The 13899-nt window shown below is 42.5% G+C and overlaps 1 protein-coding gene across 1 annotated transcript; it reads left to right on the top strand.

Annotated features, from left to right (window-relative positions):
• Nucleotides 1-62: 62 nt before the first annotated feature.
• Nucleotides 63-13849, top strand: LOC145490347 (arylsulfatase B-like). Its single transcript, XM_081469476.1, has 9 exons — nt 63-911; nt 1531-1662; nt 2199-2358; nt 3259-3371; nt 8555-8707; nt 9337-9585; nt 11247-11391; nt 11808-12083; nt 12597-13849. The coding sequence occupies exons 2-9, from the start codon at nt 1540-1542 to the stop codon at nt 12929-12931; spliced, it is 1554 nt and encodes a 517-aa protein (XP_081325602.1). The 5' UTR covers nt 63-911; nt 1531-1539; the 3' UTR covers nt 12932-13849.
• The last annotated feature ends 50 nt before the right edge of the window (nt 13850-13899 follow it).

The following is a 13899-nucleotide window of genomic DNA, read 5'->3' as shown; positions in this document are numbered from 1 at the left end:
GTTTACATTTAAAGATGGCGTCGATTATACCAACAGTCATAGGCTCCTCCTGGTACACGTTTTCTATGGTTTGCTTTAACTTTATTTAACGTCAAAGGCGTTTTACGATACCTCCCATGCTTCGCGTATTTGTCTCCTCGGTTATACATTTTAAAGCTCAAAACAGTGAATGGAAAACATCTTTTTGATGCTGCTAGATGTTAGTCTCAATTTGTTTTAAGTGTCGGGTTTTTCATCAGCTCACTTTAAAACGTTTTGTTTTTCCTTCATACCGCCTTTAGTCCTTTTAACCCCTACCCCACGCCGTTCATAATCCCACCCAAAACCCCTTGTGATGTTGTATAGACCCGGCCTACTGGGCTTATAGTCGGAATTTTACGGTATTGCCAAATGCCTTGTTTTTCTTTTTGGTGCAAGATAGTAAAGCTAGTTTATAGCAAGCCTCCAGCCATACATCTTGACATTTATTTTAAAACTGGCCAAAAAATATCAAGTCAACTTACAAACAAATAAGTTGGAAGACCTTGGAATCAGGCCGGGCTCATCCCGTCAAGAAAATTGCACTGAAGTCTGCTCTGGGGGAAGAGAAATAGTTTTGCCCGGAACTCATTTCCTTTCATTTTTCATTTTCAATCACGTAGATATCAATCACTTGAAACTTAGTTACGGCAGAGCCGTTCAGGGATTACAATAAGAATTTACATTTTAGCAGGGCTGCTGAAAGTAGCGAAAGCTAAGAAAGAGCACGAAACAGCCGTACTCGTTCCCAGGCTCTCTGGAGGAGGAGCTCACGCGAAAGTCACGCGGTTTTGTTTTGACATGAGATCGATCTAGTATTTGACGGCAAGGTAGCAGTGGTTAGGTAAGGTTCTTTCTGGCAAAAGATATAAAATTTGGACGAGAGATCATAGGTAAGTGCAAGAGTGGTATACAAAGTAAACGAGTGCTATGCATTAGTATGAAACAGTCGATTCGAACGCCAACTTCTTCCCCGGTCCAGATGGCAGAATGCAGACTACAGTAGCGCTTCACTGCATTTCTCCTAGGTTAGCCTGAAAAGCGGCTCAGGTTAGGGTGTTAGAAGGCTAGCTCTCCGTATCTGGATATAAAATGATAAAAAGTCTGCAGTCTGTCCGCCACCTTAGGGGCAGGGGGACAGGAGGGGTTGGGGGGGGGGGGGGCTATCATGTCAGTGCCCATCTGCCCATATTTATATTTGCAGAGTTACATGACATGACATGTTTAGTTGCAACACCTTCACTTTTGGCTGCACCTTGTTTTGATGGTGAAGCTTGTGAGTTTTCAATTATGACCCTCAAACAACTGTGCCAGCTGGACCTAATCGGTCCTTTAGGTCTGGCTGGATTGACTGAGAGGACAGCCTCTGACTCTCAAAGTGGGAGGTAGGTGACAGGCTAATCACTCGTCACCTTAAAACAAAAGGTGATTACAGAAACTTCAAGTATTCAAACTCAATCTCTGCAAGCATTAGGGACATGACCTTAAAAATCTTCTCTAACCATATTTTAGCTGATCAAGATGCAGTTAGCATTATTGCAAACAGCCACCTTTCTGCCGATACTGTTCTGGTTTGTACCGCTAACAAGCCCCATGAAGCAAAGCTCCAAGCCACACATCATTTTCATTGTAGCTGATGACTTGGTAAGTTTCATGTATAGGAGATCAGCAAAAACCCAGTGAATCAATAGGTAACTTGTGATCAACAAATTGTAAAATACTGGACTCTCTCAGAGACAATGAGTTTAAGACTGACTGTTATAAGATTTTAAACTCTGAGACACAAAGAAAAACGACAGATTTAAAAGGGGCAGAAAGGAGGCAGTGCCCCTTTTTTTCCTTGTAAATGTTGAAAAAAATATACAAACTGTCCTTGGAGTGAATTTTTCTTTCAGTTTGGGATGGGGTTGGGTGTGGCCTGCACTCTGCCACAATTTTCTTTGACCCCCTCTATCCAAATACTTTGGATCCACACCTGAGAAACACACACACAAGAATGAGACTTATTCATGACAAATTGTCACAAGGGATTCTACAGGTGATTCTAAAGGCGGAATTATACATTTGATAAAGCAGCACTACAGGACATCTCCAACAAGAACAATAATTTGTAACAATTGGCATTATTTATAATGAAACTAAATAATATTAATATAGTATATTCTGTGTTGAATCTTCAGGGCTGGGATGATGTGAGTTTCCACGGCTCAAACCAGATTCCCACACCAAACATTGACAACCTTGCAAACGAAGGTGTCATCCTTAACAATTATTACGTATCACCTATATGTACACCTACCCGAAGTGCAATAATGACTGGCCGACACCCAATCCACACAGGTGTGTAATAGACAATCAGTATAATTCTCATCTGGATATCAATTAAAGTTAATGTTATAATTATGGACCATGTTAAACTGCTTGAGGCCTAATGTACATGCCCAACAGAACTAATACAGTGTTCATGTACTATACATCAAACAAACCTCTAGTTAATTGATTTACATTTTATAAGTTGCAAGCATTTTTTTTAAAGTGTATTTAACTTAATTAGGAGCTGATTAGTCTTGTTATTTTGAGTTATTTTGGCCACCTACAAAATTATCTTTAAATTGAAGGAGGCCTGAAAATAGTAGTTTAGTAAGATAGAAAAACACCAAAGAGATAATAATAAGCCAATTAAAAGAACAAGGATTGATGGCTGTAAAAGGATGGAGAAGGTTAAGATGGACTACAAACTGCAAAGTTGAAAAATTTAGGATAAACTTTTCAAGATGCGTGAACCATCAATTGGTAGCTCCTTTAAAAATTTCCTTGTTGTATACCATATTTGCACAGACTTCTGAGGACACTGAGAAGTTTGCCCCTGTGAAAATGTATTTACAGTGTAGTCTAAACAGAGTCAGGATGACAGTCAGGACAAGAGAGCAATTAATGTTATTAGCCCTTGATTAGTGAACTCCATGCAGTGTGTAAAGTAGGTGGCAGGGGGAGGGAACTGTCAGCTGCCAGTACATTTTGACAGTGCTACAGGTTTTTGTTATATCGTGGTAATTTCTCAATTTAATCTGGCTGAGTTAAAGTGCCCAGGTCTGACTTGACTTGGAGAACAAACTGCACTGTATCTTGGGAATATAAACTGCACTGGTAATACACCATCTAAGTTTCTTGAGTCCAGTCTGTTGAATTATTACCAATTCAAGTAGTTTCCTTCTCCCATTTGTTAACGCTCTCTTCTAGGCATGCAGTCTGGAGTTATTTATGCAGCACAGCCTTATGGACTGGGATTGAATGAGACTCTTATGCCACAGTACCTAAAAGAACTTGGATATGCAACTCATGGCATTGGCAAGGTTTGGCATTTTTCATGTAGGTTGCAACAAAAAATATCTATGTAGCTTCCAAATCTTGAACTGAAATAAGGCACAATTTCAGGTTACATTTCTCTGACAAATGGCCTTGCTTTATGTATAACATCAGCCTTAGAAACTCGTTACAGCTGGCAATGGACCTTTTATCAACTTCAAGTGACTTTAAGTGTCGACAAGTTAGTCTAAAATGAGATGAAAAACTACTGCTGACTATTATTTATTAGAATTGCTGCAGACTTACTTACATTTATTTATTAACCCAATATCCCTACAATTTGCACTGCCACATGTCCCTTTTAACTGAGAGGAAAGGTGTGGATATAATATAAACTTGTAACCTAGCTCTCAGCCAGGATTCTCTCCTTCTTTCTTCCTTCAAATCTGTTTGTCGTTCGGTAACACATTCAAAACTGAATTTATTAAGTTGCTGCAAGTAATAAATACATGCTATCTGGATACGTGCGTGACAATGTTGTATAGTGCAATTAAGGTGCAAGTGCATATGATTAAAACATGCAAAGGTGCAAGCGAATGTGCATAGTGTAACACCTTTCCCCTTTTGGAAGATAAAATCAATAATAGAATGTCCATTATATAGTGGACCTAAACATAATTTCTCTGAACTGTTCATGAGTAAACAAAGTCCTTACATCTCCGCAAGAAAGTCATTAAACTAAAGTGTTCATGTAAACAAAGTCTTTACATCTCCGCAAGAAAGTCATTTAAGTGTTCATTCCATAAGGAAGTCGTTGAATCGTGAGGGAAGTCTACGTTCTCTTGTTGAACGGCGAGGTGGCGGTGTAGGCTCTTGGTCCAACGGCTGATCCGTTTCCTCTGTTTGTCCACTTTCAGATGGTAGGGATGCAGTTTCCAATCGGTCCAATTTTTCATCATAGTTGCCCACTGCAGGTTCTGCCTTTGCCTCCCTGATTTGTGCGTGGTTTCGCCGGACTGGTCCCATTGCTGTGCTCACGAGGCAGGACCTTGGTGCGGGTCTTCCAATTACCTCCCCATAGATCCAGGGTTGGTGTTTGTTCGTAGGCCTAGGTTTCACATACACTTTTTCTCCTTTTGAGAACTCGGTTAGCGGCGCCGACACCCGCTTGTCGTACTGAGCCTTAGATCTCCGTCTTCTTTCCGCAATTTTTTCTTGTACTAGACTTGGGGACACTGTCTGTGGAACAAGTTGACGCAGAGCTGTGGGAATGATGTCCTGCAGTCTTCTAGACATTAGGCGTTGTGCTGGCGAGTAATTGTATCCCTGCTGGGGTGTGTTTCGGTATGCTAGGAGGGCCAGATAGGGGTCCTCATGGGGAGACTTTTTCAGAATGTTCTTTGCAATTTTGACTGCGGACTCCGCCTTTCCGTTCCCTCGGCTGTGGTATGGTGATGATTTGCGTATGATGAAACCGTATTCTCGAGCAAAACGTGAATATTCATGGCTTTCAAACTGTGGGCCGTTATCGGTTATGCACTCGTCTGGAATTCCATGTCGAGCAAATTGTCTTTTCATGGCTCGAATAACTGTGTTAGCTGATGTGTTCCCGCTGAGGGGGTCTAGTTCAAAGAAGTCGCTGTAATGGTCGACCATAACGAGGTAGTTGCTTCCATCCAGCTGAAAAAGGTCGGCACTTATTTTGGACCACGGTCTAGTGGGTATCTCATGGGATTTCATTGGTTCTTGCGGTCGCTCAGTTAGGTATTGGGCACAAAGTCCACATGATAAACATTTCTCTCTGAATGCTGCTTGCATTCCTGGCCAGAACAGGGACTCGCGTGCCCGTCTTATACTGCTGTCAGCTCCCTGGTGTGCTTTGTGTATTTTCTGTAATTATCTCGTCTCGTAGAGTGGCTGGAACAATAACTTGATGGGACCTGTAGAGGACACCATCATAAACTGAAATTTCATCTCTGAAATTCCAGTACAGTCTCAGGTGCTCTGGGGTTTCCTTTCTTTCTGAAGGCCACCCATTCAATACCACCGTGTGTAGGGCTGCTAGAACTGGGTCTTTGGCGGTTTCTCGTCTTATTCGTTTGAGTGTGTCGGGTGTAACTCGGTTTGGTTCAAGATCCATCTCAGCTATTTCCAAACGGAACACTTCGCATTCTTGCTTGGCAGTGGAGGAGGGCTGACCAGTGACGGCTGCACGAGACAAGGTGTCCGCAACGTAGAGTTCCTTTCCTTTCTTGTATCGGACAGTGAACTGATATCTTTGCAACTTCAGCATCATTCTTTGTAGTCTGCGAGGAGCTTTGTTGGGAGGCTTCTTGAATATTGTCTCAAGCGGCTGGTGATCTGTATGTACCGTTATGTCGTGCTGTCCGTATAGGTACTGGTGCCACTTATCCATGCAAGAGACGATTGCAAGGCACTCTTTCTCAATTTGGGCGTAGTTCTTCTCTGTGCTGTTGAGGGTATGTGATGTAAAGCAAACAGGTTGATCATTTTGTAGCAATACGCCACCGATGGCATCTTCAGATGCATCCACTTGTAGCGTCACGGGAAGGGTTGCGTCGTAATAGCGTAATGTAGTTGCTGAAGCGATGAGGTTCTTTGCCGAGTTAAATGCATTTTCATGATTGTTTGACCACAGGAATGCAGAGTCCTCCTTAGTCAAGTCCCTCAATGGAAGAACTGTTTCTGACAAGTTATGGCAGAACTTGCTTAAGTATTGGCACATGCCAAGAAATCGCTGTACCCCAGATTTGTCAGTGGGCGCTGGCATCTCTGTAATTGCGGCTACTTTAGCTGGATCGGGTTCTACGCCTTTGTCGGTAAGCTTGTGCCCCATAAAGGTGACAGAGGGAGATTTAAACTGTAATTTCTTCACCGAAAGTCGCAGGTCATGGTTGCTGCACTTTTCTAACAGGCTTGTAAGATTTTTATCGTGATCGATGTCAGCTTCCTCTTTTGAATCTCCGCATCCAAAAACACAGATGTCGTCGGCAATGTTTATTACCCCGTGTAAGCCGTCTAAGAATTCATGTTGGCGCCGTTGATACTCCTCCGGTCCCGAGGCGATCCCAAATGGCATGCGAGTGTAGCAGTAGCGACCATTTGGTCCCTGGAACGTTGTTAGTAAAGAAGACTCTTCATCCATCACGATGGTGTGAAAAGCTTCAGATACATCAACAATTGTGAACACTTTGGCCTTAGTCAGTTGTGGAAGCTTCTCTTCAATCGTCGGTATTGTGTACTTGGGTCTTCTGATGGCCTTGTTAATGGTTTGACTTGGATCAATGCATATTCGAAGTTTGCCGTTCGGTTTCTCTTTTACCAGGATGTTTGAGAGCCAGTCTGTAGGCTGTGTGACCGGCCTTATGATGCCTTCATCGCATAGTCTCTTTAACTCGTCATTTACTCTGTCCAACTTTGCCACGGGAACTCGACGCGTTGAGGCGTGTACTGGAGTAACATTAGGATCAAGTTCGATGTGCAAGGGGGTTCCAAGAGGATTTCCCCGGCCTGGCTTAAATACGTTTGAGTAGTGGTGAAGCACGTCTTCCTTTGTCAGTTTTCCTAGTGGTGGAGGTGACTGCATATTGCGCGGAATTTCTTCTTCAACTGCGTTTGCTTCATCAGCATACATCTTCAAATAACCCAGGGCTTGTGCATCTCTTCCGCTGAGAAGTGGTGGTTTCTCATTAGGCACGTTGACCACAAGAAAATCTATGGTGTGAATCTTGCCCCTTCTGTCACAACACAAAGTTACTTGGCCTTCAGGGCGCATAGTTTCGCTTCCATACGTGTTAATCCTGCTTCTGGTCCGCGAAATCTTTACGGCAGGAAACACCTCGCTTAGTAGACTGATGGGTATGGTATTACACGTGGATGCCGAGTCGATTTGTGCTTTCACTACTTTTGTTTTTTCTCCATGTATGAGATGTAAATGGGCAAAGAATTTCCTTGCAGGTTGTGAGGGTGTCTCGCAATCCACCACAAATGCTTCTTCACCGTTGTCTTCATCGACAAAATTTGATTGCTGCTGTCGTCCTTGTCGCCTTGCTCCACCTCTACAGACGCGCGCGAAATGACCAGAGACCCCACACTTTCCACATCTTTTGCCAAATGCTGGGCAGTGCTGTTGACGAGGCTGTTGATGGTTGCCGCCACACCAGAAACACTGTGACAATTGCTGTACCGGCTTCAGATTTTGCCGCGGATTTGCAAATGCTGATTTGCTCGTAAAATTCACTTGTTCCTGTTGTGTGTTCCTGGCAGTTTTCATGAGCTGATTCGCGAACACAGTCGCTTCGAACGTTTTGGCAACTTCGACAACTTCTCGTAGCGTAACCTTTGTTTGGGCGGTGTTTTTATGTTTATGCCCTTTCCCGATAAGTTTCACTCGAAGAGTATCAGACGTTAAACCGGCGATAAATTGGTCCCTCATAAGCTCGTCAGCGAAGTCTTCATATTCACACTGTGCTGCTTGATTACGCACTCGCGTCTCCCAGGAAGCAATCTATTCGTTTTCGTTTTGCAGCAAACGAAGAAACTTTTGCCGTTCCCCTGACACTCCAACGCTAGCGCCATAATACTCTCTCAATGCGGCGACAACACAATGAGGCTTCTTTTGGTCGGCTTCATCCAAACCCAAGCTGTATTTATAAACCGTTCTCGCTGCCGGAGATAGAGATGCCCGGAGACATGCCATGGCTATATCAGGCTTGGTCCATTTCAGTGCGTCAGTTTCTTTCGATGGATCGAACCAATTTTGCATGATGCAGTAATCTGTCAAATCTTCTATGTATGTTTCCAGGTCGTGCTTGTCATCTCCTGTTGTCTTAAACTCGGGAAACGGGGTGTTCGAAGCCATATCGCTGTAGACTGAAGAATAGTTGAGTCGGTAGGGCGCTAGATCCGTTAGATTACTAAAAAAATCCCACCGTTGCCACCATGCTTGTCGTTCGGTAACACATTCAAAACTGAATTTATTAAGTTGCTGCAAGTAATAAATACATGCTATCTGGATACGTGCGTGACAATGTTGTATAGTGCAATTAAGGTGCAAGTGCATATGATTAAAACATGCAAAGGTGCAAGCGAATGTGCATAGTGTAACAAATCACGACAGATTGAGCCTACTTGCAGGCTTGCATTGATCAATCATTGAAGTCACTTCCTGCCTCGTTCCTAAATATACTGGTCTTTTGTTTTATTTTAGTGGCATCTTGGCTTCTTCAAGGTTGCCTACACTCCTTCCAAGCGTGGATTTGACTCATTCTTTGGTTACTGGACAGGCAAGGAAGACTACTGGGACCACTCCTCCTCTGCTCCTGGTGGGGGCTGGGGACTGGATTTCCATAATAACACTGAGGTTACTACTCACAGACAGATATTGCTTGATTAAGTTATTAATTAGAACACATCTACTTCATCTGGTCAGTCATCTACTTCCTCATTCCAAGAATAGGTTGTCCAATGATTATTCCCAAATGTAATGGATTAGACAATTTTTTAGGAGTATTTTCTTCAAGTGGTAAGCCACTGACCTTTCCCAGGGGTCCCATTTGCGAACCCCACCCTCCCCTAGTGCACACAAAAATTAGCATATCATAGTTTTCTGGCACAAGAAATACTTTGGTTATAACAACACCCTCCCCTCTCTCCCCTCCCTGACCACCACCACCATGCAGCAATGATACTAAGAAAATCTGCCCGAGGAATTTCTGGATGGTAATATAAGTATATATTTTTTATTTTGGTAATTGCAGAGAACACTGTAGCCTTTTTGGAAGCATGTCAGTGAAAAAGTTTTGTATATTTGTTATAAACTACACACCACTATGGCCATCGTCCCCCTCCCTCCCCCTGGCACTCGTAACCCACCCTAAAACAGGTGCCCATAGTTATAAACACACTTAGAAACCCGTTTCAATGACATACTGGACCAGGGCTTAATGTTACTTGTTTGTGTTGCGTCTTAATCATTTCACGTTTTTGTAGAATGTCTTTACAGAATGGGGAATGTACAGTACAGATCTATTTACCACTGTGGCTATCGACATTATCCAGTCACATGATGCATCCAAACCATTGTACCTGTACCTCCCTTATCAAGCAGTTCACAGTGCTAATAAAATCCAGCCTCTTCAGGCTCCTGAAAAATTGATCAACAAATTTAAAAATATCGAGGATGAACGCAGAAGAATCTATGCTGCAATGGTCACTGCCTTGGATGATGCTGTGGGAAAGGTAAAAACTAAAGGAAGTTTCATTTTAAGGTTTAAAATAATGTTCGTTTAGATTTATCTCCAACGAACGAGGGATTAATGTAATGAACCAATCAGGTTTCAAAGAACATGCAGCTACCAAATGCGGGAAAACATGCAAACACTTTGGAAAACATGCCACTGGTGCAAAGCGCGGGAAAAAGTGTAACCGATTACATCATAGTTAATAGAGGGTAATGGGCCAGTCCCCTCTATAGGCTCTTTGCAGCTGGGGTCACGTGACCACATTTTTTCTTTTAAAAATTTCTATTATGGGCTATAACTTAAAGAATGCCAGAAATGGAAAGAGCATATTAAAAATACTAGAATGGCCAAGTTTGAGGTCCCTTGCATTAAAGAGTAAGTTAATACGACAGTTTGAATTTTCAGAAAATTTAGAGGATTTGTATGGAAATTGTTGCTGGAGAGCAAGGTCTTGCTCTCCAACAACTTTTTCCATACAAATCTTCTTATTTTTTAAAAATTCAGACCGTCGTAAAATCTCATTCTTAATAGATGGGCGCCTCAAACTTGGCCATTTTGGTATTTTCAGTATGCTCTTTCCATTTCTGGCATTCTTTAAGTTATAGCCCATAATAGAAATTTTTTTAAGAAAAATGTGGTCACGTGACCCCAGCTGCAAAGGGCCTATTAACTATGATTACATGTAACCCGTATTTAGCGCGGGAAAACAATCATGTTACCGCTGTGAAACGCGGGAAAACATGCAAACGTTGCGACTTGCGGGAAACATGCAGCTGGTGCAAAGCGCCGGAAAAAGTGTTATCGCTCACGCGTAACCCATATTTAGCGCGGGAAAAAAGTCTTGTACGCTGCCGACCACTGCCAAACGCGGGAAAACATGCAAACGCTGCGAAATGCGGGAAGTGAATGTAGCTGCAGCCACGGGAAGCAAAATCACATTTAGTTGGTTGGCTCGAGAGCAAGATAACAATCAAAATGCTTAGTCAACACGGAAACAAAGCAGAATCATAATTATTTTTTACAGTCGATCATAACCTTCTCTGTGAGCCAAAACAATCACACTGTCAAAGGCAATGAGCGGAAGTCTAATAAATCAATCACCACTCAGCACAACCGATGGCAACCCAAGGATAAAAGGTTTTCTTAAATCATCTGGTTGGCCAAAAATAAAACCTTGTTGTTCAGGTTATAATTACTCAAAACCTCCTGAGTGATTTTCATTTGCGTGGAAAAACCGGTAAGAATTTTCCACCAAATGGAACTGTACAATTTTTCAACTGATAAACAAAATGAGACCGAACGAGGGTGTACAATTTGACAGCATTTGAAGACCTTCCAGCGGAAAGGACTGTTCCATTCCATTTCATTTCCCAAAACGGCTGGGTATTTCATCAAGGAGCGGGGGAATAGTGTAAAAAAGCAAATGGTACAGAAATTTCCGATCACTCCGGTTAAACGAGAAAAGAGGGATACCTTTGAAGGTATTTCACGTTTTCCGAAAAATTCCCATTAGAAAGGCCCGTTCTATTTGGTCTCCCACCAGAAAAAAAAGAAACGTTTTTTTCTCATACAAAGGGCTTTCTGTTGCCCGAATTTTAAGCAAAACGAAAGGTTTTAAAATCAAGTATTTTTATTTTCAGTATTTTCTCTTTTAAAAAGATAAGAGATGCCTTAGAGGCGAAAGGTTTGTACAGTAACTCCGTGATCGTCTTCACAACGGACAATGGTGGTCCAGCAGCAGGGATGGACAAGAACATGGCCTCTAATTTCCCTTTGCGTGGTCTCAAGGCTACTCTGTGGGAAGGCAAGCGTACCGATATTCTATATCAATGAAAGTTCTCTCATTCTAACTCTGTCATATTTCTGGCAATAGAGATTGTTGTTGTTGTTGTTGTTGTCGTCGTCGTTAATGATGATGATGATGATGATGATGATGATGATGATGACGATGATGATGATGACGATGATGATGATGATGATGACGATGATGGCGCTTTTTAACCTTAAGTTGGTTTATTTGCTATTCCACGTTACCCTTAGACATAAATCCTCTTGTTATTTCTCTAGATTCCTTAAATTGCCTTCATAAAATTTTTCAAGCATTGGAGGAATGCATGTCGTGTTAGCATCCATGAATACCTAGTGATATTTATATTACCGCTTTCCACAACTATTTATCAACATGTCGCATGTTCTTCACTTTCCTCATAACATGAACAGGCGGTGTACGTGGAGCAGCCTTCGTCCACAGTCCTCTTTTGGAGTCAAAAGGCCGTGTAAGCCTGGACCTGATGCACGTGACCGACTGGCTTCCAACGTTGTATGCGTTAGCGGGTGGAAGTGCTAGCAAGCTCCGTAACGTGGACGGGTATAATGTGTGGGACACGCTGTCCAGTGGAAAGAGCTCACCTAGACAGGAACTATTGCACAATATTCACCCGAGTGGCGGAGAGGCTGCAATGCGGTATGGGCAGTGGAAAATTCTGGTTAATGCAGGTAAGAACAACCAAATGCCGTGTGCCATCGAATTACGTTTCCTTTGTCTATGTACGTTCAAGTTGTCTTTCATCAATTACTCAGTGTAGAGAACCGGGTAGACAAGAACCAAATCAGCAAATGTTGTTATGATGCAATTGTTTGGAATGACAATCAATTATTCAGTTAGTCTATCAATCCGACAATCCTTCCAATCAGTAAAACATTTAATCAGTCAATGAGTTGATTATAAATCTAAAACTTAATCAACTATTGAATGAAGCAATAAGTCAGTCAGTCAGCCAGTCACCACGTCAGTCAGTCAGGTAGGCAGGAAGCCAGTTAGTCACCACGTCAGTCAGTCAGTCAGTCAGTCAGTCAGTCAGCCACCACGTCAGTCAGTCAGCCACCACGTCAGTCCGTCAGGCAGGCAGGCAGGCAGTCAGTCATGGTAAGTCAGTCAGTTGGCATTTGTACTGTCTATCGAGTGTCTTTCCAAACTAGTACTAAAACAAGTGACACCTTGCTTGGCAGGCAAAGCCTGGAATGGATGGTACCCGCCGCCAGGATACGAACAGTCGAATTTTTCCAACAGAACGTTAAAAAACGCCGTGGTTACGTGCGGCGATCCCCCCAGTACCGCACCTGACTGCAGCAAGTCCTCAGGACCATGTCTGTTTGATATTGAACAAGATCCCTGCGAGTACGTGAACTTGGCAAGCCAGCACGAAGACTTGGTTCAGAAGTTGTTAGCCAAGTTAGAAGAATACAGGAACTCCAGCGTTTCCCCCAGGAATAAGCATATGGACCCCAGGGCTAATCCTAAATACCACGGAGGAGCGTGGGTTCCTTGGGAAGATCTTCCTTAGTTTAATTCGTGTTCTTTATACGCAAAGCTTGAATGACCTATGTTGTCATATTACAACGAAATTCGCGCGAAACGTTTCTAATATATAGAGTTTTTTCCAAACTTTTTCCGTAGTTAGATAATGAGTTAATTGAAAAAATTAAAGAAGTAAATGATCAGTATTTAATGGGAGCTCCGCTTTTAGGCTTGGCTAAATCTATCTATTATTTTTTTATAACTGGGTCAGTAGCGTTAGTAATTCGAAGTGTCATCATCCTTTCCATATTCCTCAACCCTTAAATAAGCATTTAAAACCGTCGCACAGCTAAACTAAGAGCTCAAAAGAGCGGAATTCGATGGCTCGCGAGGCAAAAATGTCATTGAAAGGAATAGCAGTGATTGCAAAGAAGGCCCAAAACGGCAGAGATCGCCAAAAATCGCAACGGACACACAAGAAACGAGTAAGTTTTATTTATCTCGTGTAAAATGTTCATATTTAGGAAGATTTAGCGTTCTAAATCGACCGTATTTCGTTCCCCATACAATCTCTTATAAAGAGTTCAAATTCTCAACGGCTCCTCGCGTAACCTAACGCCGGGTTCTTTCCGCCCGCGAGTCACACAACGCGCGCGTAACGCTTTCAAATATTTGTTTTTCGCTTTTCTCGAGACGTGAGCTTGGGACGCCTGTGATGAAATGAGTCTTGGCGACTGACTTGTAGATTTCTAAGACGGGAACGATTGTTTTTAGTGCAAAATGCACTATTAGGATGATGAGGAGGGTTTTCGTCCGTCATCATAGTATTCGCCAGGTTCCCATCGATATCATTTGCAAACGTTTCTTGGAATCGATACTGAGATACTCAGTTGAAGTGGTTTTCTCTGTCAAAACGAAAGAAATAACGGACGGCTAGTTATGAAATAGAACACTGCCGAGTTTTTAAATTTATTTTTGCTGCCGGTAAATGTAACAAGATATTAATCTAGCGGC

The sequence above is a fragment of the Orbicella franksi genome, chromosome 6 (assembly GCF_964199315.1).
Source record: "Orbicella franksi chromosome 6, jaOrbFran1.1, whole genome shotgun sequence".
Lineage (NCBI taxonomy): Eukaryota > Metazoa > Cnidaria > Anthozoa > Scleractinia > Merulinidae > Orbicella > Orbicella franksi.
This window is presented reverse-complemented; position numbering and strand designations above follow the sequence as displayed.